Genomic DNA, 20,475 nt, shown 5'->3' with positions numbered 1-20,475 from the left:
AGCGGTCCCATCACACCCAACTTTACCTTGGTTGATGAGAAGGTGAAGGAGGAAAACCAAGCAAACAGCTATATGGTCGAGTCGTTTTATACTTTGACTGTAGCCACAAGTCAATCATGTGGCTGCAGTATGTAAGGCCAGAAATACATGTCAGTGAGTGTGTTCAATGTACCTGGTCAGAGGGTATTCACATTCAGCGTGAGTTTTTAACCCACTGAAGCTACCAACAGATATCCTATTCGCTCTGGAAAGACGAGCGCTAAATCAAAGAGTTACAGGGATCTTGGCTGGGCATTCTAGCTGGTACCTTGTGTGAGAGTATTGCATTTCGAGCACCATGGTGTGCGTCTTGAGTCTTGCTGCTGTTAAATGGATCCATGAGGCAGTCGCTTATCATTCTAGTCTCGGCCCTGTCCGAACTTCCTCCACCTCCACCCTCCACCTCCGCCTACGTCGTCGGCACTAATTAAGTCCCGTCGTATCAGTCAATGACGTCCTGAGCGAGCGCGCCGCTGGACTACAACAAGCACCTCGTGAAGCTCTTTTGCTTTGCCGCGAATAGAACCCTCAATTTGTCTCTCCCATAAGCGCTCGCATCATTCGATCCCGGTGTCTTGCCATCGACTGCCAAGCACGCTATGTCTCTCGCCGGCGTGAGAGGCACCTCGCGTGTCCTGCGTAACATCGCAAGGCCAGCTGCTGTATCCGCGACATGTACTCGTGCCGCATCTTCCATAGCTCTGGAGGACCAGCAGCAGGTGCGTCTTCTTCAATTGGGTCGATTCAACAAGTTTAGCATCTAATGTCCCCGTCCCTCATCCTAGGCCCTCTCAGCCCATCTGAGCAAAGCTGACCCCGCTGTCTTCGACATCATTGAGAAGGTTGGTCGCATTGGTGCTACAAATTCTATCTGCTACCCCTGTGCTGACGGCTTGGATAGGAGAAAGACCGCCAGAAGCATTTCATCAATCTGATTCCCTCCGAAAACTTTACCTCGCAGGCTGTACTCGATGCTCTTGGTAGCGTGATGCAGAGTGAGCTTTAGTAGCCAAGGATCGAACGACGACAGACCTTGAGGCTAACGTATGCTGTAGATAAATACTCGGAAGGATACCCAGGGGCCCGCTACTACGGCGGGAATGAATTCATCGACCAGGCCGAAAGGCTTTGTCAACAGCGCGCCCTTGAATCGTTCGGCCTCGACCCAAAGTTATGGGGTGTCAATGTTCAAGGTTGGTTGCTAGGAACTTTCGCTCAAGTGACTTACTTGGTTGCATATGATGCTGACTATGACCTCTCAGCTCTCTCTGGCGCTCCAGCGAACCTCTATGTCTACTCTGCCTTGCTCAACACCCATGATCGGTTAATGGGTCTAGACCTACCACATGGCGGCCATCTATCTCATGGTTACCAGACGCCCACAAAGAAGATTTCAGCGATATCAAAGTACTTCGAAACTCTACCGTACCGACTGGACGAGACTACAGGATACATCGACTACGACAAGTTGGAGGAGATGGCAAGCATATATAGGCCAAAGATTATTGTCGCCGGTGCGAGTGCTTATAGTCGACTAATCGACTATCAGCGCATGCGGGAGATCTGCGACAAGGTCAACGCCTACCTACTGGCCGACATCGCCCATATCTCTGGCCTTGTTGCAGCAAAGGTCATTCCTGGTCCCTTCGCCTACGCCGATATCGTAACCACAACGAGCCACAAGAGCCTAAGAGGTCCCCGAGGTGCTCTGATCTTTTATAGGAAAGGCGTGCGGAGACAAAATCCCAAGACGAAGGAAGATATTCTTTATGATCTCGAAGGTCCTATCAACAGCTCTGTGTTTCCCGGTCACCAAGGCGGTCCGCATAACCACACCATCACCGCTCTTGCTGTAGCTCTCAAGCAAGCCCAAACTCCAGAGTTCCAAGCATATCAGTCCCAGGTTCTGAAAAACGCTAAGGCTTTCGCAAAGCGGCTGAGCGAGCCCAAGGGCAAAGGCGGCTTGGGATACAAGCTTGTCAGCGGAGGTACAGACAACCACTTGGTCCTGGCTGATCTCAAACCCCAGGGCATTGATGGTGGTCGAGTTGAGCGTGTCTTGGAGTTGGTAGGTGTGGCAGCCAACAAAAACACAGTCCCGGGGGATCGTTCTGCTTTGGTTCCTGGTGGCCTTCGCATGGGTACTCCTGCCATGACTACCCGTGGCTTTAACGAGGATGATTTTGTTCGTGTTGCTGACGTTGTGGATCGTGCCGTCACCATTACTTCTCGTATCGACAAAGCTGCTAGAAAAGCAGCAGAGGAGAAAGGTGAGAAGAGCCCTGGCAAGATAAAGGTTTTCCTAGACCACCTCGGTGATGGTGAGACGGAATCCGAAATTGTCCAACTACGAAGTGAGGTTGAGGATTGGGTTGGCACATATCCTCTTCCATGGAGCACCTCAGAATAATCTCCTGCGGATGCTTAAAGTAACAATCGATGGATCGGTTCGTCGAGTATATTATCTTCCTCACGGTTTTGGAACAATAGATACCAAGCATTGTATAATTCTCTCTCTCTCTCTCTCTCTCTCTTTGTCTTTTCGCGACACCTGAAAATCTCCCACAACTCCTCTACATCTTCTATTGTCATGGTAAAGGTACTGTCCTTATTTTTAACGCGCTCATTAGTCACCACTGTTGTGCTACACTACACTGATCATTTACACAAGAAACTCTTGTTACTGCGACGAATAATACATATACACGTGTGATTTCATGCAGATTTGCATCAACAATCCCTTGGTCATTCGCAAAGGACGAGATATTACCCAGGCACTGCCTAATTACTAGGATCACCAGTTAACTACTTGTCTAAAATACAATCATCGAGCAGGGGTGATCTCCTATGACTGCTGCTGCGGCTGCTTGCCAAGCACCTTCTTGAAACTGGACCTCTCGCCAATCTTCTCATAGTATTCGTGGAGCCTTTTCTGATCCCGGAGAGTCTCTGCTCCTGTTTCTTCCACCACGTTGTGCAAAATTGGCCAGAAGGCGAAGTCGGGCAGAGCCAGTTCCATACCAGCGATGTAAGGCCCATTATCCTCAGCGAGGAACCCGTCCCAAACTTCAAGCTCTTGTTTAAGCGACTTCAAGTCTCGTTTGCCGCTCTTGGCTTCCTTCGGGAGGTTTTTCCAAATATCCAAAAGAGCCATGGCACGCTGGAAACGAGTGAGCCGAATGGCCAACTCCTTCGGTGCTTGTGGGGTGCTGCCAGGTCTTCCAAGCCCATAGCGGGCATCAATGTACGACATGACAGCCAGATCGCCTTGAACAGTGGATTTGTCCTTGTCCACGAATTTGACTGACAGATTCTCAGAGTTTGTTGCTACAGATCCGGCCGTAATGCTTCCCTTTGCGTAGTTCACGCCAAACTCCGCCAACATGAGAGCAATGCGCATATTGATAGTTGGGTCGCTGCAGGTAAAGAGGCGAGGTGCGTTGCTCATATGCAGCACATCGAACCCTTTTCCATAATTTGCGTCCCAATCGAATTCGCTTGAGTGGTTCTCTGTCCCAAAAGCCTTCAGCAGCTCAATTGCCTCGGTAGACTGCCCGTTAATGACGGCGTGAGCATCCTCGGGAGTCTTGGCCTTAGCACCTTGGCCCCATATAAGAGTCTCTTCGCGATTCAGGAACGTCCCTATCTGTCTGAAAGTCAGAGAGATTCGCCCTCCTTCGTATGCAAGTTCGGCTGTGGATTTTTCCTTCTTCGAACGCTTGTCCTGACGGATGGCATGTAGCCACTTCATGTTACTTTTCAAGCCTAGTCGGCATAGAGAATTGTGTGGGAGTCTGGCACGCTGTATCACTCTTTTCGAGGTTGTTGGAGAGGTGAGATCCTCTTGTGAAGGGTCCTTATCCCTTCTCTTTGTTCTGAAAGTCATAGTTCGTTCAGCGCCGAGGCTCACGTTGGCGATATAGGATCCTTTGACGATATCCAGGGTCTTGTCACTGTGTTCGGAGATGTAGTCATTTCCATCTCGGTAGTACTGGATCAGCACATGGTTCAGAGAATGACCCAACCGTTTCTCGGTCTCGTTTTTTATAGCCAGTACCGTAGGAGAAAATGACAGCAGTGGAGGAGATTCGTCAGATGGATGACGGTAGACTGGGATGCTCCCATCTGGTCCAATCTCACCCTGAACTGCAACAAGTCGTGGAACTTGCCCACCCTGGTGAGACATATGCTGCCACTGAACCTCCCCGCGTAACTTATCGAAAATGCCCTCAAGCAACAGCTCAGGAAGAACATTCTCAATGATGTCGGTGTCTCCTTCGCACAGGCCTTCCTGTTGAAGGTTGGCATCATGTATAGCCGCTGGGTTGTTCATCTCGGGTATTTCCTGTGTCTTGTCTGGTTGTGCTTTCATTGTTTGTGCTTCGTGCTTGCTGGTCGCTTGGGCCGGAGGTGATGCAATGGTTTGTTCTTCTTTCTGGCTTGCCTCGGCTGGAGACGATGGTTCTATGACTTGGTCTGGTTTTTGCGTGGTATTATGCTGGGAATCTGTATTGATGCTTTCTTCTTGGCCTTTAGAAGTATGATCCAATAATGCTGAATCTGGTTCGGCTTTGATAGCATCTGCGACAACGGCTTTAATAGGGGAATCCTTAGCCGTGTTCGGCTCATGTATGCCATCCGGTGCCTCGGTAGATTTGATCTGATTAACACCATTTGGTTCTGTAGCCTTCGGTTCTGGGCTGGCCTCTGAGTCATGGTGTTCAGCTGCACTTGTCGACAACGCCTTTGGCTGGGGCTGAGTCGATGTTGATGCGGGGCTTGGGGGATTTGAAGCCAGTCGAAGACTTGTCATGTCCTTAACAAAATCCGGGGTAGTGCTCTTCTCGCGACCTTCATTTTTTGAATGATCTGACTTTGCAGTTTGTGGTTGTTCCTGGTCCTTCGACGAAGATGGCGGCTTTCTTGACTTGGGGGGCTTGGACTTGGGTTGTATCACCTCCATGACCTCGTCATACGAAGCAATTTCGCATCCAGTTAGTTCTATTAGAGAGGCTATTGCTGAAGTCTTTCTCGACTCTGATCGGTAACCACAACAGTCGTCGACGATGGTGATTGCCATTCCATGGCCTGCGGCATCAAGAGCTGTGGCATATACACCAACGTTGGTGAGTGATCCACAAATGAAGAGTTCCATGACCATCTTAGCACGCAGTATGCGCAGCAGGTGGGTTGACTGGAAGGCTGAATAGTGCGATTTGGTCAACCTTGTGTCTGTTTTAGGCAACGAGTCTCCTATGGCTGAAGCTATCCGGCAGCCAGGCGTGTCCGCCTTGACACATGTAGCATCCTCATGGCTCAGGAATGCCTCCTCATCTGGCGGGCCATCGGCGTCGATTGGTTGAACCGGGATGTTTGGTCGACCTCTCTTAGAAGCTCGTGATGTTTTGGGCGCACTGTCGTTTACAAGGATTTGTTCTTCAAGCACAGGTCGGGTCTCACTAAATTGCGACTGAACCCACACAACGTCACCGACTCCTCGGAATGCCTGGGCCAGCTTGATAGTCTGGTCCACAAAGTCCTCCGGCTCGTGGACGGGTAAAGCACCATCCTTGGATATGAAGTCATGCTGAAAGTCCACGCCAATAAGGGCTTTGCGGGTTGTTATTTGGGGCAGGGAAGCTTGGTCGAAAGGAAACATGTTGAAGGTAGTAGCCATACAAAAAGGAACTGACTGTATCGCTGGCGAAACGAGTTAATACGTTGGTCAATGATACCCCCCGAAAGTCCAGCCTTCGGTATTTAAGCAAGATATGTCCATAGACAGGCAAGGGTAGGATTGATGGCTTTGGTACTGCGGGCTTTAGGGCAGGGAATAGATGATCAGGGTCCTTGTGATGCTTCAAGGGAATTGAATAATGGTGCAGGGTAAGGGGCGTCCGAGTACCTTTCAGGATTCGTGTGTTCTTGCGTTACGTGGTGATTATAAGGTAGATATATCTAGAAGAGAGTCGGCAACTCGGTCTGGACTTGTATCGTTTCTGACTCGTACATTTGTTTCAGGTATCATCTGTTTTTCAAGGTGTGTGTTGGTAAGAGGTGGTAAGGATAAAAGATCGAAGGGCCTCGAACCGACTAAAGAAGTGCCGTATAAGCTTATTATTTCTTTGCCGCAAGGGTTCTCAGTGTATGCCGTAGTTGGGCATCTGTGGAAATGACGAAAATTAGGATTGTCGTGATACGCTTTGACGTTGAAGCGTAGCTGTACAATAGAGTGCGAACCTGTGACCAACACTGGCGTCCTACCTGTCTGTGGGTGATTGATTTATCGATCTGCCTGTCACTTTGACGGACCCCTGTAATCTGGGTCAACAAGAGCATCAAACCTCAAAATGCAGGGCTCAGTTCTTTTCTAAGGTTTGTTTCAAAGTGTCGGTCAAAGTCGTTAGCAGTCCACTGCCCAGCTTTCAGTTGGTTAGCCGATTGACATGTATACAATCCTAGCGACTTGCATGTGAGAAGCTGTGAGACAGCATGGCAAAGCATGGCTAGCATGGGTCACAATGCGTTGGGTTGTATTTGCGAGTTTCGGAATCACAGCGACACTTCGACGTCGATCTTGTGGTCTAGAACCTTATTAATACCGCCATTAATTTCACACACACACACACACACACACACACACGGCACAAAAAACACTGCTTTCCTGGGTTCTCCACGACAATGGACATATCCTTCCACCATCCGCGAAATTGCCATTCCTAGTTTATTGAGAATTCAGGATATTCATTCATGACGTACTTGTCTTCCCTAAACATCCTATCGACAATGGGTGTTAACAACTCGAAGTGCATAAATTATTAGTGTGTACTCGCTGGAACATCCATAAAGGTTGGGCTATCACGATGCACAATAATTTGAATAATGCCGCATGGCATGTCCCAAGTGCTAGAGTTCCATAAGCCAGTGGGTTGTCAAATGCCATCCATGATAATAACGGCACACCTGAACAATGGTGAGAGAGCTCGCCATCCTTTGTCGTAGTTGGTGGCTCCCATGAAGACCTGGGGAAGCGTGCATACGAGCCGAAGCTTCTCCGGGCGCGCTACTGAGGAAAGCTTCCGACCTCCAACTGCTCCAGCTCCAGCAATATCACAAACGTGCATTCAGCCTCATTACTCACGACTCAAGCGATCTCTGCCTAGCCTCCCATTACCTACACCTCGAGAAGATCTCAACATAACACGGCGTCACCATATATAGCCTTTCGATGGGAAATTAACAAGGCTTTTTTCACTCTTGCGCCAACACGCGTCGCGATCTCGTATTTGACAACCTCGTCGCAATGACACCCAAACGAAGTCTATCGCCTGCCGATGAGCAACAGCCTAACCCGAAACGCCCTCGCTTCGAAGACTTGGAAAGCGTCACGATACAGGTCGAGGATGAAGAGTCTCGCTCGATTGAATCCTCGGTACCGAATCCGCATTATCAAGCTAGAACGGGACTTCAGCGTTCGATCGCAATGGTTCTCAACCACGATGGGTTTCAGGGAGCAAGCCCCGAGGCAATGGAGAGCTTCACAGGGATGGTAGAGACGTGTGAGTTGTTGGCTGCAGCTCCCTGATGGGCGTTCTATAACTAATAGACTCCAGATCTGGAGGGCATGATTGAAGCTGCCAAAACCCTCGCACTGGCTGCTCGTCGCGAGCATCCTATCCCGACCGACTTTGAGCATGCGCTACGACGGCACAATGTTAGCGTCTCCTCGCTGAAACCGCACCTGAAGCCTCCTGTCTCAAAGACGCAACTGTTTCCTGGCTACGTTGATCTACTACCCGAGGACCTCGATGCATACACGACGCTACCACTTCTGGGTGAAGAGCTCAGTGGACAACCAGACAAAGACGAGAAAGAATATGTTCCTTCTTCTTTCCCCGACTTTCCCAGCAAACACACGTACAAGTTCACTCCTCAGGAGGATACTAGCATTCGTGACTCGAAGAAAATACGAGAGGAAGCCGCAAGAACGGCCCAGCAGGGCGAGGATGCTCTTAGACGACTAGTCCGTGCATCCAAAATGCGTAAGCAGAAAGAGGTCAAGAATTTAGTGGAGCGTGATGCACATGGCAAAGAACGATTTCGTCTATGGGAATCCACGATGAAGAGGTTTATGGCAACTGAGGGTACAGGGGAGAATACCGATCAAATGGAGATCGCCGACCACAGCATGATCGTCAATGGCGAGGCGTTGTTCTCGCGTAAGGAGGTTCCCAAGGCTGGTAAACGAACAGCTGCCTTGGCCAAAAAGGCGGCATGAACACCAAAAGACGTCCAGACAAGATGGCTTGCATGATACCCCGTATATAATACTCTGGCTGGGAGGCGTAAGGTGTTACTGGGCTTACTGCATTATTTTAGGTTAGAAAGGCAATGGAGCGAATGCTGATATAGAACAACACCCGACGAGAACGAATCGAGGTCAACACTGCGCTGCGAGCTTTTATCTCAGCCTTCCTGTGCGTATTCTAAACATGTTTAGAGTGATAGCAACAACGTGATAGTGTTTGAAGCCACATTGTTACTGTGTCGTTTGCGTATGTTGGTCCTCAAACTCTCTGGCTTGAACTCCCGACTAATTCGAGTCACAACAGATGAACTGAGAGGGGGCGTTTTGGCCAGATGGCACCTTGAAGGCTGTATTACCTTCGGTTGCCTCGTCGACAACCACATCGTCAAGTACCGTTAGAAATGCATCTCCTCATAGGTACTAACTCATTTCTCATGACGGTGAATTGCACGAATGGAGAACAACCACATATCATGTATAGGGCAGCCACACCTACGCCACGTCTAGCTTGGATAACGCCACACTGCTCAGAAAATTCAGAAACCTGACCAAGTTGGTACGTACCTCGTGTGCCTCTCGCACCCCGCTAATGTCGAAGCGGAGCTCAAGGCCCTAACTTTCTCTAATTTTTAACCCACACAAAAAAAAGGGCAGGTACGATTCGCAACCGCCTTCCCTTCCGACTCGGCCTAGGTTTTGCAGAGCAGCCTTTGATTTCTCTTTCTTCCTCAAGCACCTTGATCCTCTGCATCGCCTCGTCACCGCAAACATGGCCGAACAATTGATCCTGAAGGGCACTCTCGAGGGCCACGTACGTCGATCCCCATGAAACCTTGCTTCTGTCGCTGTCGGCTGCTGCGTCGCGACTGTCGCTGGTTACGACCCGCTACAAATCAAGATGTCTGCAGTTGGCATCGTGGAATGAGATAACCTAAGAGGAAGAAGGACTGAAGGCTGACTATTTGCAGAATGGCTGGGTCACCAGTCTGGCTACCTCCATGGAGAAGTACGTCGAGAACAAACTTGGTCACGCTTTTGCTTCGAGGCCACTCAACTAACATTTCTCCAGCCCCAACATGCTCCTGTCTGCCTCCCGAGACAAGACCCTGATCATCTGGAACCTCACTCGCGATGAGACCCAGTACGGCTACCCCAAGCGATCCCTCCACGGCCACTCTCACATCGTCTCCGACTGTGTACGTTCGCCCAGTGCCCCGCCGCACACGATAGCATTTTGGCGGGCAGATGTAATTTAGGACTCGGCTGATTGTTGGAACTAGGTTATCTCCTCTGACGGTGCCTACGCTCTGTCTGCCTCTTGGGACAAGACTCTGCGTCTCTGGGAGCTCGCCAGCGGTACTACCACTCGACGATTCGTCGGCCACACCAACGACGTCCTTTCCGTCAGCTTCTCTGCCGACAACCGCCAGATCGTCTCCGGTTCTCGCGACCGAACCATCAAGCTCTGGAACACTCTCGGTGACTGCAAGTACACCATCACCGAGAAGGGCCACACCGAGTGGGCTTCTTGCGTCCGCTTCAGCCCCAACCCCCAGAACCCTGTCATTGTCTCCGCCGGCTGGGACAAGCTCGTCAAGGTCAGTAAAGAAGACAGATTCTGTGATTTCGCTTTCCACATGATGTTTGCAACCCAAGTATTTGCTACTTCAGAGCCTGTTCACGCAGGCCATGAGACCACTATTCACCATTGCCCTGATCCCAGCTTTTGCAAAGCCCTCTTCTCCATTCATCTGCTCATGTGCATTGATTTGATTAATTCTGACAATATGTCCAGGTTTGGGAGCTCTCCACCTGCAAGCTCCAGACTGACCACATCGGTCACACCGGCTACATCAACACTGTCACCATCTCCCCCGACGGTTCTCTGTGCGCCTCTGGTGGCAAGGACGGTACCACCATGCTCTGGGATCTTAACGAGTCCAAGCACCTTTACTCTCTCAACGCCAACGACGAGATCCACGCCCTTGTCTTCTCCCCCAACAGATACTGGCTGTGCGCTGCCACCGCCAGCAGCATCATCATCTTCGACCTCGAGAAGAAGAGCAAGGTTGATGAGCTCAAGCCTGAGTTCCCCGCTGTCGGCAAGAAGAGCCGAGAGCCTGAGTGTGTCAGCTTGGCTTGGTCTGCTGATGGCCAGACTCTGTTCGCTGGCTACACTGACAACATCATCCGTGCCTGGGGTGTTATGTCGAGGGCATAAATTGCTCTACCCTAAAAAAGAGGCGTGGTGACGAAGGCGAGCGGAAGAAGGTAGATCATTGGTAGGGCGTCAAATGGTTGGCTTCCTCGTTTGGTCTTTATTGATGCAAAGGAAGGGGGGCGACTACAAATCTGACGAGGGCATAACGCATTTGATGGTTATAGGCAGCCCCTGAAATTACCGGGATTCATCCTTTTGTTCTCCAATAAAGAACTCGAGTTTTCAAAATATTTCATGGTTTAAGTGACCTTTCGTCTGTTTTTGGCATGAGATGTGACGTTGTGACTGTGAGACTGACCTTCGTTATTCCAACCAAGAGGCGACATTGGCCAGAAGGTGTCCATGCATTCACATCAGAGCCGCAATTAGGAGCGCCATTGATCAGGAGTAAAGGATCCTGACGTCTGATCCGTCATTTCTAAGCAAAGGTCTATTTGGGAAGTATCATACAACATGCTTTTGTCCCTCTACTCGCCACAAGATAAGTTGTCTCACTAAAACGATGATGTTCCTGATCCTGAGTGACTGCTGGTCCACAGCGTCTTCTTCTCTCGAAACATTTAGCGGCTGTTTTCGTTCCATCCTACCTCATCATTTTACATGAATGGCGGCAGAGAGAATGGATAGCCAGGGTTCTTGATACGGAAGACGCTCAGCAGAAAGCTGTTGACAAGGAACAGGGCGCCGCCGAACGCAATGACTGCGACTTGTTGAGACTTGGCCTCAGCAATTCGTGGGACCTTGATAGCGAGAGAGATCGCGCAAAACGACAAAACACCATCTAGAAAAAGCAGTCAGAAGGAGGAATAGAGTCAAGAGGGAGTGGACGAGACATACAGATTGCTGCCACCACTTGTGTTTCCAAGCCGAGTTGGTTCTGGAAACCGCTCGCGATGTAGTTGACCCCACCACGTCCGTCACCAGTAACGTAGGGAACTTTGCGGATGTGGTTGAACATGTGTCCGCTGATGAACAAGAGAATGGTCATCAAGGACAAGGCTGCCCAGAGGTTGCGGCTCTGCAGAATGTGAGACACGTACGGCCAAGCCACGACACCTGCAGTAATAACTCCGAGCACGATGGTTATGGTGATCGCCCATCCCGCATAGTTGAAAGGTCGCTTGACAGCAGGATGAGGTCGGTCGGGCAGCTGACGAGCGAGCCAGGAGTGAACTTTTTCGGCAGTCGGGGGTCTGAATATTGTTTGTTAGTCAATCGTCTAGAAAGGCTGCGGACAAAACTACTCACCCGGCACTGAAGTCGTATCGCAGTGGCTCTGGCTTTTGAGCAGCATGGGGACCGACAGTGGGCTGGAATAAGAGGAGGACAGGGGCAGTTTGAAGGCCAAGCTTCATTCATAGCGTCAGCAACCAAAGTAATACTAATGCTTTCGATCTTGCATAGTACATACCGACATGAAGATCTCTCTGCCATCAACAAAATCCAGTGTACCAAAAATCAGTCGCGAGTTGCCGGCCTTGTCACCCTTGGCCCAGCTCTTGCCCAACAGGTCCCATTCAGGTTGGAACTCGCGGCAGAGCTGGCAAGAAAATCGTGCATCGGCAGCGGTGAGGAGCACAGCAACGCTGTAGTCTCTTGGTGTAGAGGTCAGAGTTTTATACGTCGATTCTTTCAGCTTGAGCGGTGTCGAGCTCTGTTTGGCATGGAATTCATCGAACCGCTCCGTGGAGGACTTTTTGGCGGCTGCCACGCCCGTCGCAAGCACGGCGAAAGAGAGAAGTGAGCGTAGGAAACGCATGTTGACAAGAATAAAAAGATGGGGTTCGTTCCAAGGAGAAGAAAAAGGGGGCCAATTGGCCCGTAAGTAAAGAAGTAGGAGACTGTTGAAGCTGTATCTACCACCTTGCTTGTGGAAGCTGTAGCTATAATAGACGTGAAGCTGAGGTGGCCTCTCAATTGAGCAAAGCGCCTTACCTAAGCTCCCGCCTCGAGCTGGCGGGGACCACCGCGGCGCCATTGGATGAGTGAGCGAGTGCTTATCACGTGAAAGCCTATCGATAGCATGGGCGCTAATCTTCATGCAGCAACATGTTTACGCTTATACCGAGTCGCCAAAACATAGGTAGGTTGTTTTCGGCTGTCTTCCATAACGATTCATCCCACCTCGACTTGGTTTGCCTTGCATGTCATTTTCTCGTTAGACTCTGCATCTGCCAGGGCTTCAGTATACTCAACTGTCAAAAGTTGTACCGATTTCTCTTTACTGCATTGAACCTGTCTCGTCAGCACCATCACACTGGCAAACATGAAAAGGACCAAGTCCACAGAGGTAGATACACGCGTGAAATGGCTACTTCAACTGCAGAACTGACTATAGACCACAGCGCGCGGCTCGTATCAGTGACCTTGAGTTGAGACACCAAGACAATGTCCATCAGATTGACCTCACAGGCCGTGATGAGGAAGCTCGTCTCCTAAAGCTGCGACTCTTGACGCTTCGCGATGAAAATTCGTCCCTGAAGGATCGGCTGGTCCAACGAGATGCCCTCGTGAAGCAGATCACGAGAAAGGGAAAAGATGCGCATGCCGAGCTTGCCGAGGCGAAGGAGAAGCTGAAAGCCCAAGAAATGCAGCTTAGAAAACAAGGCAACGAGCTGGAAGGCCTCAAGGTAGGGTATAATCTACAGTCACCAGAAAGTCCGCCTGACACAAAGCCAGACCGAAATCAATACTTTGAATGACTTCAGACAAGACTCAAACAAAATCTTGCAGGAGAAACTCGCCCTCAGCCATAAGCTTGACCAGATCCAGCCTGAGCTTGAACATCTCAAGACGCAACTCGAAAACCATCGCACCGTCGTCGCCCAGAAGCAGGATCTCGAGCGTCAGCTTAGTTCGATCGAGGTTGAACTCGAAAATGAGAAGAGATCAAAAAAACGCATGCAATCCAAGAATCATGACAATGATCAAGTGAAGGAACAATTGGACGAAGCGAAGAGAGAATTGGAGAAGCTTAAGAAAGAACACACCAGAGAGCTACGGGAAGTTCGCGGTGAATGTGACATGCTCGAAGGCCGCGTGGAGGATACAAGGAGCAAACTGAAGAAGACGCAGGGAGACCTCAAGGACACACGAGCCGAGCTCGCGTCTTGTCGCGCTGAACTGGAGGAAGCTCGTAAGGCTCTGGCGACTAACAAGCCAAGCAAGAAAACTGTCACGATGAAGGAACATCCCATTGGAAAGAAGAGAGCCCAGGACCTGAGCATGGAAGACATCAGCATCGGAACCCCAGGCCCAGATGAGGCAACCTTGAGACGGCCTTCCAAGAAACGAGGTGCTGAGCGCGCCTTGGTAGGAGAGAAGTCCACGTTCTCCATCACGCCCTTTTTGAACCGTACCAAGAATCTCTCGGATAACATGTCAGATGAGCTAAGCGAACTTCACTCACCTACTGGAAAGTCTACAGGCGCCTCAGAACCTGTTGTCTTTGAAGATGTTGCACCAGAAGCTGGTGATTCTATGTCTATGGAACCCATTGAGGAAGCTGCAGAGCCAGATCATCAAGCTGAGGATGATGCTGTCGCCGAGGAAGAGGAGCAGCCAAAGGCACAGAAGGCCCGAGGCAGACCAAGGAAAGCCCTGGACGATGCACCAACAACGAAGAAGAACATGCCTGTCCAGGCAAAGAGAAAGGCCAAGGCAGCCAAGGCTTCTAGTAGAGTCGAGATGATAGCCGAAGTTGACGAAGCTGACGAACCGGAAACGGAACCTATCGAGAAGCCCAAGAAGGTGCCGGGACTGCTGAAGTCTAACCCTGCTACGGCGTCGTTGAGAATTGGAAATGATGATGCAGATACACGCAAGAAGAAGCGAAAAATGCTTGGTGGTGGCAACAAGACTCTGTTCGACGATGAGGAGGCGGAACCAGCTCCCAGACCAGCAAAGATTCAGATGGGGGCTGGACGTAGGCTCAAGGCACCACTGGGAAATGTTCGTGGTGCATTCGGTGGAGCAACATTCTCGCCGTTGAAGAAGGACAGGCGAGGAGTGGGAGCCAGTTTCTTGCATTAAGGACAGTGTATGATTATTTTATTGAACAGGGGGCAGATGTGGAAATCGCATGGCATGGCGTTTGCATTTGTATTGTTTGTTATCTGAAATAGCGGCGGTATTGGGTTAAGGATTGCTCGGTAGGCGCAAAGGTGTTGAATTGGGACAATGATTATTCTTTCTCTGCATTAATGCCTCGTGTTCACTCATGCTCAGTATTGACGTGCCCTCTGGTTCCTCAAAAAGTTGGAAAGGGTCGAATTTAAAAAGTATCTTAGGTAGGCAATGTGAGGTATAGGTTAGCCGAGTTTCTCACACCTTAGTAGGTATCAAGGGATCTTGCTGATTGAAACCTTTATTTACTCTCGACAACCAGTAATAATAGTACTGTAAATAAGATTGTTCACACCAACCTTCTCATGCTCAGATATTGGTATTACAACTAAGGTGCCTGTCAATGTTGCGCCGATTCTAGTTGGAACCTGCCTTCCTGACCATTGGGTTTGACAGATAGCCACGAAGAGTTTTATCACCAAGAACGTTCACTTCAACTCGTCAAATTTGATGAACATCCGACTGCCTTCGACGTTCCCAAGCCTGGGCTGGAAGCTCAGCCCATGCTTGCTTCATTCACGACCAGTAGCTGAATCGATCCGATGGTCCTCATCGGGGTCTCGCTGGAAACAACGACAAGGCCGTGACGCATATGCACGAGGTGCGAAGGTTCAAGGGCTCAAAAGCCGAGCAGCTTTCAAGCTCCTAGAAGTGAGGGCTACTCCATTAATCGAATTGCATTGGTACAAGCTAATATACTGGCTAGATGGATTCTAAGTACAAGCTGTTTAAAGGCAATGGGCAGACAGTGGTTGACCTGGTAAGCCCACTACTCCTCTCATTCTGCTGGCAACATGTGGATCGTTGAGCTCACTCCCGCAAGGGATATGCACCAGGCAGTTGGTCACAGGTAAGTCTTCAGTGCCATCGCAGTTAACAGCCTTGTTGATAAATCAAGGTTGCCGTGGAAAGGACGAGACCGAATGGCCGGGTCATCGGTATCGACCTCATCCCAGCCCAACCGCCTCGTGGTGTAGCTACCTTTCAGGGCGATTTTCTCTCACCAGTTGTCCAGGAGATGGTCAAAAATTTCATTCTTGAAAGTCACCAGAACCCACCTGTTGGTCAGGAAATTGAGAAAACCGGCTCTGGCACGGAAGAAGGCATCACGGTCGACCGGCCTAGCTATCTCGACATGGAACGACACACGGGGCAAAACGAGCCACCAGCATCTGGACCAGAAGCATCAAGCAAGCGCATCGTCGATGTTTGTCGATTCCCTCCTTCTAGAAAACCTTTCAAGATACTGATGCCCTAGCAGGTTGTTTTGAGTGACATGTCAGCACCCTGGGAGCAAACCACCGGCTTTAGCGTGAAGACATTGAGTAATCCCTATCATAGGTTGATGAACACGAGCGGAAACGGCTTCCGTGACCATGTGGGCAGTATGGTAGGGGCTCTTGAATCATATCACAGGTGATATGTACTAACACTTCAACGTAGGACCTTTGCGCTGCTGCTCTCCAATTTGCTAGCGACACTCTTCGATCTGGGGGACATTTCGTCTGCAAATTCTACCAGGGACCTGAGGATAAGGAGTTCGAGAAAAAGTTGAAAACTCTTTTCACGAAAGTTTTCAGAGAGAAGCCTGATTCTTCAAGAAAGGTACTTCCCAAAGTCAAATCGTGATGCTCCAGGCGTCAATACAACTTGCTGATTCCTTGCGTAGGAGAGCCGGGAAGCATACTTCATTGGCCTACGGAGAAAACCTGGTATTACGATAGAACCCACAGACATACACGAATAGGTCTCGGTGGATGTGTACAACAGGTGTATCTATAAGAATCATACGGCATTGGATTTGATATGATATAATCCTTTGAGATAAATGGTGCCAGAGGCATGCCGTCTGCAATCACATGGAAGCGAACGATATCATGACGGCAGCAATGCGCGAGAATTTCATTGTAGAATTTTGTGATACCTAGGCACGCCAATTCCATGCAAGACCCATTTGCCAGTCGAATTTTGGCATCATTTGCCGCATAACCTGGCCCAAACTCCACCCAAGGCCAATATTTTTCACCAACCAGCCGCTTAGACCTTGAAACCGCGCGAACGTCTTCGGCCACGAGCACGCTCGAACTTGCGGCCCTTGGACTCGACATAAGGCTTCTGCAGTGGGTGTTAGAGGTTGTTACCAAAATGCTATGAGTGGATGATATTACCTTGTGGCTGTGGGGACCGAAGCCGAAGTGCTTGACAGCCTCACGGGCGTTCTTGGGGCCACGGAGGATCAGGGTGTTGCTTCCGGTGGGAGCACGGAGAGCAAGCTGGTCCAGGGTGATGGCCTCACCACCAGCGGCGACAATACGGGCGCGGGCAGTGGCGGTGAATCGCAGAGCAGCGACAGTCACCTTGGGGAACTCGAGCAGGCGGTTGTCATCGGTGATGGTACCGACAACGACGACGGTTCGCTTCTCACCCTCCTTGTTGATGTTGGCGACAATTCGGGACAGGGAGACGGGAGGGCGGTTGATCTTGGACGTAAACAGACGTCGGAGAACGACCTTGTTGAAGGAAGAGTCGGTTCGGCCTGCACAATGTGGGGAGATGGTTAATTGAGAGTTCTCGATCGAATTTGCGCGCTTTCAGGTGGGGGATTGGACATACGGGCCAGGAAGCGGTAGAGCTTCACCAAGAGCTTGAGGTAGACATTGTCGCTCTTGGGGGCAGTGCGGTGAGTGCCCTTGACGTGGTGGCGGTCGAGATCGATACCTGTGAGGTGAAGCCATCGTCAGCCATTTGGTTCGAGCATGCTCAAGAATGGGCAACTCTGTCTTGCGCTTTCGCGAACAAGATGGTGCCTTGGTCGCAGAGAAAGAGGCACGATAGCGCACTCCTTCTCTACTCGCATACAGAGGCTGAACTTCAATATCTTCACGTACCCATGGCGGCGGTTGTCGCTGTGAAATTTGGCGATGTTGGGTATAGAGGCGGATGCGTAGAACAACACTTTCCTTCGAAAAATTCAGGCCTTTGGGATGGTGGGTCGGTGCACACAACTCGCTCCTGCCGATTAAGAGCGGTCATTGACGGCAGTTAGGGTTTGGTGCTTTCACCATAACTGACAACCGAAAAAGGAACTAACCACTCTAGGTCACCTTAGTCAGGCTGTCACCGAACTCACCTCGGTCTGGGGCTATCTATCTATCACTTCGTCAACCTATCTATGGCCATGGACCACCCCTCGCCCATGGCTTCATTTCAGGTTAGAATCATTTATAAATTTTATAAACATGCCGTCATTGTACGATGTGAACAGCGCCGTGATGGTGAGATATGTCAGGTAATGATGTAAACATACCTCTAACATCACGAAGGGAAGACATGAAAGTCTTACTTGTAGCCAATCAAGTGATCCATTGTAGGGACTACGATGGTATTTGTCTATCAATTCAAGTGTCCCTGCCCCGTATCCGCCGCCAGATCTTTCTTAACCTCTATGCATCATCCAGTAATGTATATGACAGGCGTCGCACAAAAACTTGCTTGCCATTTGCTCCAACTGCTTCATGATTGTACAAATCTACGTTCCTGACGTCTCCCATGACTGCGCCGGTCCGTTTCCTTTTTTGTTCTTTCCCCCAATGCCAAAAGCCATGCCTGAGAATAAAACCCCTTCTGTAGTACAAACTATCTTCACATATCTATATAAAATCACAAGGAGCGTGGCTCAGATTCGGGTCTGAGATCGACGAGAAAATCACGGGTCATCTCAAAGCTCAGCCAGCTCGATGCCATACTGGGGGCAACCTTGAGCAAGTTAGGCACTATGCCTTTGTAAAGTCCCTTGATTCCCTCTTGCGTCACAATGACCCGGATTGCATCTGTGATACCCTTGTACTGGTAGCCCATGCCTGACATGGTGTTGATCTGGAATCGGCGCCGTAGAACGTCGCTATGTGTTCTGTAAGCAGGGCGATCACATAATTGCTATAGCAGAGTTACTTACAAGGGATATGTGCAAGTTTGTGCAACAGCTCCAGATATGGCACCGGCCAGCAACTTACGGGTTGCGTTGGGGTTCTGCTCTCCTTCTGGCGTCAAGTACTTTCGGACTGATTCGTAAACCATGAAATTAAGACCGACCTGGAAGAATTAATCAGTTCTTGAAACTCGTATGTTAATGCAGGTGGGAGATTAGGGGCTTACGTATGGTGCTACTCCGGCAACTGTAGGAATAATGCCTCGATATAGAGCAGACATGCCACCCTCGGTTTTGTACATTTGCACCAAAGTAGTCCACATACCAGGCAATTTGTCTGGCCTATTTCCTAGCTCGGCAAAACTTGCAGATTGGATGGATAGCCGTGTGCGAACAATGTCGAGAGGGTAGGTAAGGAAGACAGACGTTATACCAGCGATGCCACCACAGATAAGGCGAGTAATCGGTGCCAAGTCAGCGCCCGGGTAGCTTTCGAAGATGTTCTGCGTATGTGTTAGCTTGGTGGGTATAAGCTTGAGCCTCGCCTGAAGCATTACATACCCGCTTATAAAAGTTATAACTGCTGAATTGCACAGCAGAGTATGGGACGATGCGGATACAGTTCGTGCCGTTGCCTCGCATAAATCCCCTCCAGCCTTCTTCCCTCCACATCTTACTCAGGGCTTTCCCAACTGACAGCTTGTACGCATCTCGCCCGACGCTTTGGATCTGCATGAGAATCTTGAGCCGCTCAAGGGGGGATACGACGGTTCGAGAGACAGCGCCAGCAACACCTCCTGCGCAGAATGCGGCGATCACTGGCTGAGAGATGGTCTCCCGGAACTGTATGGAGCGACTAGGGGCCGCAGCCTCGGTCGAATTGACCATGTCTGGTTGTGACTATAATACCTGATTAGCAAATCTTGCATGAGAAAAATGGCTTTGCACCAAGACTGCATCCAAGTCAACAATCAGCACATGCTTGACGTACGGTGGAGGTGGACATGGCGACGGGCGACGGGCGAACGTATTGCGTCGTATGTGAGACAATGGCAATTGGTCCCAAGATAAGGCTTCGTCTTTGTTGAAAGCGCCGGGTTTAAAGTTGTTGCTAGATCTAAACCTCGGTTGCGACAGTGGCGGGTGGCCTCAAGACTTGAATATCGTCTCCGGTATTAGGTATTCCCTGTCAAACGATTGTGTCTCCAATTGTTACTGTGGTTGAAAGAATAGTGATGGCATGCTGGAAGGTCGAGGTGAGGATAGAGTGAAAGCAACCATTTGGGGAGAAGTTTTCGAGTCTGCGCCAGAACCGACACACGACAAGACGTGCGGGCGGATTATCGGCGATTAGGTTCGTCAACGGTTGGGCAGGTATCGTCTTTATACGAACAGTCTTGATCGATGATGGGAAGAGGATGTTGACGGACGGGAGACGGGATCGGTGCCGTCAAGGAGCGGATGGGGGCGCGTGAGCCGGCGTTGCGGATGACTTCGGGGCGCGCGCGTGGTCCCCCGGTTTCCGCTCGGGAGAAGTAGAAGCAGGACCTGGAACGCTTTATTGTGGGGGAGAAAGGTCTCGCAGCCGGATCAGTGGCTTTCTGCGCTACAGGGTAAGCCGAGAGCATATGACAACGAGCAGATGCGTCCAAGTGATCATATGAACGAGACAGGTTAGTAGCATTGGTAAAAACTGGTGCTTTGTGCGAATCAAGACTGTTCGGGCTTTGTTCGCATTTGGCCCAGTGTGATGTCCCTGTATCCTGTGCCCATTCCACATGCCAGAGTCGTCTCTGATGGATCTTATCTGAAGGTGGAATCTGAGAGGCGCCGACTCAAGAATAGCTAGCTAGA

The 20,475-nt window shown here is 50.2% G+C and overlaps 9 protein-coding genes across 31 annotated transcripts; 5 read left to right on the top strand and 4 right to left on the bottom strand.

The window, feature by feature from the left end:
• Window positions 1–638: 638 nt before the first annotated feature.
• Window positions 639–2,449, top strand: FOIG_06947 (serine hydroxymethyltransferase, mitochondrial; the record flags this gene model as incomplete). Its single annotated transcript, XM_031206217.1, has 5 exons — window positions 639–758; window positions 825–881; window positions 941–1,034; window positions 1,095–1,232; window positions 1,302–2,449. The coding sequence occupies 5 exons, from the start codon at window positions 639–641 to the stop codon at window positions 2,447–2,449; spliced, it is 1,557 nt and encodes a 518-aa protein (XP_031063336.1).
• Window positions 2,450–2,661: 212 nt separating this feature from the next.
• Window positions 2,662–6,595, bottom strand: FOIG_06946 (uncharacterized protein). Of its 12 annotated transcripts, XM_031206208.1 has the most exons (4): window positions 6,510–6,595; window positions 6,050–6,461; window positions 5,945–5,997; window positions 2,723–5,739 (listed from the first exon to the last, which is right to left on the bottom strand). In XM_031206208.1, exon 4 carries the CDS (start codon window positions 5,714–5,716, stop codon window positions 2,885–2,887), a length of 2,832 nt encoding a protein of 943 aa, XP_031063335.1. In that variant the 5' UTR covers window positions 5,717–5,739; window positions 5,945–5,997; window positions 6,050–6,461; window positions 6,510–6,595; the 3' UTR covers window positions 2,723–2,884. The 12 variants fall into 12 exon arrangements, with proteins under 12 accessions (XP_031063326.1, XP_031063325.1, XP_031063324.1 ...); XM_031206209.1 differs by having other exon boundaries at window positions 2,662–5,997; XM_031206216.1 differs by having other exon boundaries at window positions 2,721–5,731; window positions 6,050–6,595.
• Window positions 6,596–7,342: 747 nt separating this feature from the next.
• Window positions 7,343–8,317, top strand: FOIG_06945 (uncharacterized protein; the record flags this gene model as incomplete). The annotated part of the gene is made up of 2 exons (XM_031206204.1): window positions 7,343–7,598; window positions 7,653–8,317. The coding sequence occupies 2 exons, from the start codon at window positions 7,343–7,345 to the stop codon at window positions 8,315–8,317; spliced, it is 921 nt and encodes a 306-aa protein (XP_031063323.1).
• Window positions 8,318–9,116: 799 nt separating this feature from the next.
• FOIG_06944 (guanine nucleotide-binding protein subunit beta-like protein) lies at window positions 9,117–10,568 on the top strand (the record flags this gene model as incomplete). The annotated part of the gene is made up of 5 exons (XM_031206203.1): window positions 9,117–9,158; window positions 9,316–9,353; window positions 9,417–9,543; window positions 9,628–9,945; window positions 10,143–10,568. 5 exons carry the CDS (start codon window positions 9,117–9,119, stop codon window positions 10,566–10,568), a joined length of 951 nt encoding a protein of 316 aa, XP_031063322.1.
• Window positions 10,569–10,735: 167 nt separating this feature from the next.
• On the bottom strand, window positions 10,736–12,482 carry FOIG_06943 (uncharacterized protein). 2 transcript variants are annotated; one of them, XM_031206201.1, is made up of 4 exons: window positions 11,980–12,482; window positions 11,817–11,917; window positions 11,406–11,761; window positions 10,736–11,349 (listed from the first exon to the last, which is right to left on the bottom strand). In XM_031206201.1, the coding sequence occupies exons 1-4, from the start codon at window positions 12,325–12,327 to the stop codon at window positions 11,165–11,167; spliced, it is 990 nt and encodes a 329-aa protein (XP_031063320.1). In that variant the 5' UTR covers window positions 12,328–12,482; the 3' UTR covers window positions 10,736–11,164. The 2 variants fall into 2 exon arrangements, with proteins under 2 accessions (XP_031063320.1, XP_031063321.1); XM_031206202.1 differs by having other exon boundaries at window positions 10,773–11,761; window positions 11,980–12,452.
• Window positions 12,483–12,640: 158 nt separating this feature from the next.
• FOIG_06942 (uncharacterized protein) lies at window positions 12,641–14,769 on the top strand. Its single transcript, XM_031206200.1, has 3 exons — window positions 12,641–12,858; window positions 12,914–13,198; window positions 13,248–14,769. The coding sequence occupies exons 1-3, from the start codon at window positions 12,835–12,837 to the stop codon at window positions 14,598–14,600; spliced, it is 1,662 nt and encodes a 553-aa protein (XP_031063319.1). The 5' UTR covers window positions 12,641–12,834; the 3' UTR covers window positions 14,601–14,769.
• Window positions 14,770–14,832: 63 nt separating this feature from the next.
• Window positions 14,833–16,646, top strand: FOIG_06941 (ribosomal RNA large subunit methyltransferase J). 9 transcript variants are annotated; one of them, XM_031206197.1, is made up of 9 exons: window positions 14,833–15,026; window positions 15,094–15,344; window positions 15,400–15,453; window positions 15,517–15,543; window positions 15,592–15,900; window positions 15,955–15,971; window positions 16,035–16,083; window positions 16,137–16,298; window positions 16,363–16,646. In XM_031206197.1, the coding sequence occupies exons 2-9, from the start codon at window positions 15,144–15,146 to the stop codon at window positions 16,438–16,440; spliced, it is 897 nt and encodes a 298-aa protein (XP_031063316.1). In that variant the 5' UTR covers window positions 14,833–15,026; window positions 15,094–15,143; the 3' UTR covers window positions 16,441–16,646. The 9 variants fall into 9 exon arrangements, with proteins under 9 accessions (XP_031063316.1, XP_031063311.1, XP_031063315.1 ...); XM_031206198.1 differs by having other exon boundaries at window positions 14,921–15,026; window positions 15,090–15,344; window positions 16,363–16,641; XM_031206192.1 differs by having other exon boundaries at window positions 15,955–16,083.
• FOIG_06940 (50S ribosomal protein L18e) lies at window positions 16,318–17,704 on the bottom strand. Its single transcript, XM_031206190.1, has 4 exons — window positions 17,582–17,704; window positions 17,307–17,411; window positions 16,862–17,229; window positions 16,318–16,808 (listed from the first exon to the last, which is right to left on the bottom strand). The coding sequence occupies exons 1-4, from the start codon at window positions 17,583–17,585 to the stop codon at window positions 16,731–16,733; spliced, it is 555 nt and encodes a 184-aa protein (XP_031063309.1). The 5' UTR covers window positions 17,586–17,704; the 3' UTR covers window positions 16,318–16,730.
• A 215-nt stretch (window positions 17,705–17,919) lies between these two features.
• Window positions 17,920–20,460, bottom strand: FOIG_06939 (uncharacterized protein). 3 transcript variants are annotated; one of them, XM_031206187.1, is made up of 5 exons: window positions 19,613–20,460; window positions 19,183–19,521; window positions 18,849–19,124; window positions 18,649–18,785; window positions 17,920–18,594 (listed from the first exon to the last, which is right to left on the bottom strand). In XM_031206187.1, the coding sequence occupies exons 1-5, from the start codon at window positions 19,625–19,627 to the stop codon at window positions 18,354–18,356; spliced, it is 1,008 nt and encodes a 335-aa protein (XP_031063306.1). In that variant the 5' UTR covers window positions 19,628–20,460; the 3' UTR covers window positions 17,920–18,353. The 3 variants fall into 3 exon arrangements, with proteins under 3 accessions (XP_031063306.1, XP_031063307.1, XP_031063308.1); XM_031206188.1 differs by having other exon boundaries at window positions 18,013–18,594; window positions 19,183–20,460; XM_031206189.1 differs by having other exon boundaries at window positions 18,013–18,594; window positions 18,849–20,460.
• Window positions 20,461–20,475: the final 15 nt, after the last annotated feature.

This window comes from Fusarium odoratissimum, assembly GCF_000260195.1.
Source record: "Fusarium odoratissimum NRRL 54006 unplaced genomic scaffold supercont1.10, whole genome shotgun sequence".
Taxonomy (NCBI): domain Eukaryota; kingdom Fungi; phylum Ascomycota; class Sordariomycetes; order Hypocreales; family Nectriaceae; genus Fusarium; species Fusarium odoratissimum.
This window is presented reverse-complemented; position numbering and strand designations above follow the sequence as displayed.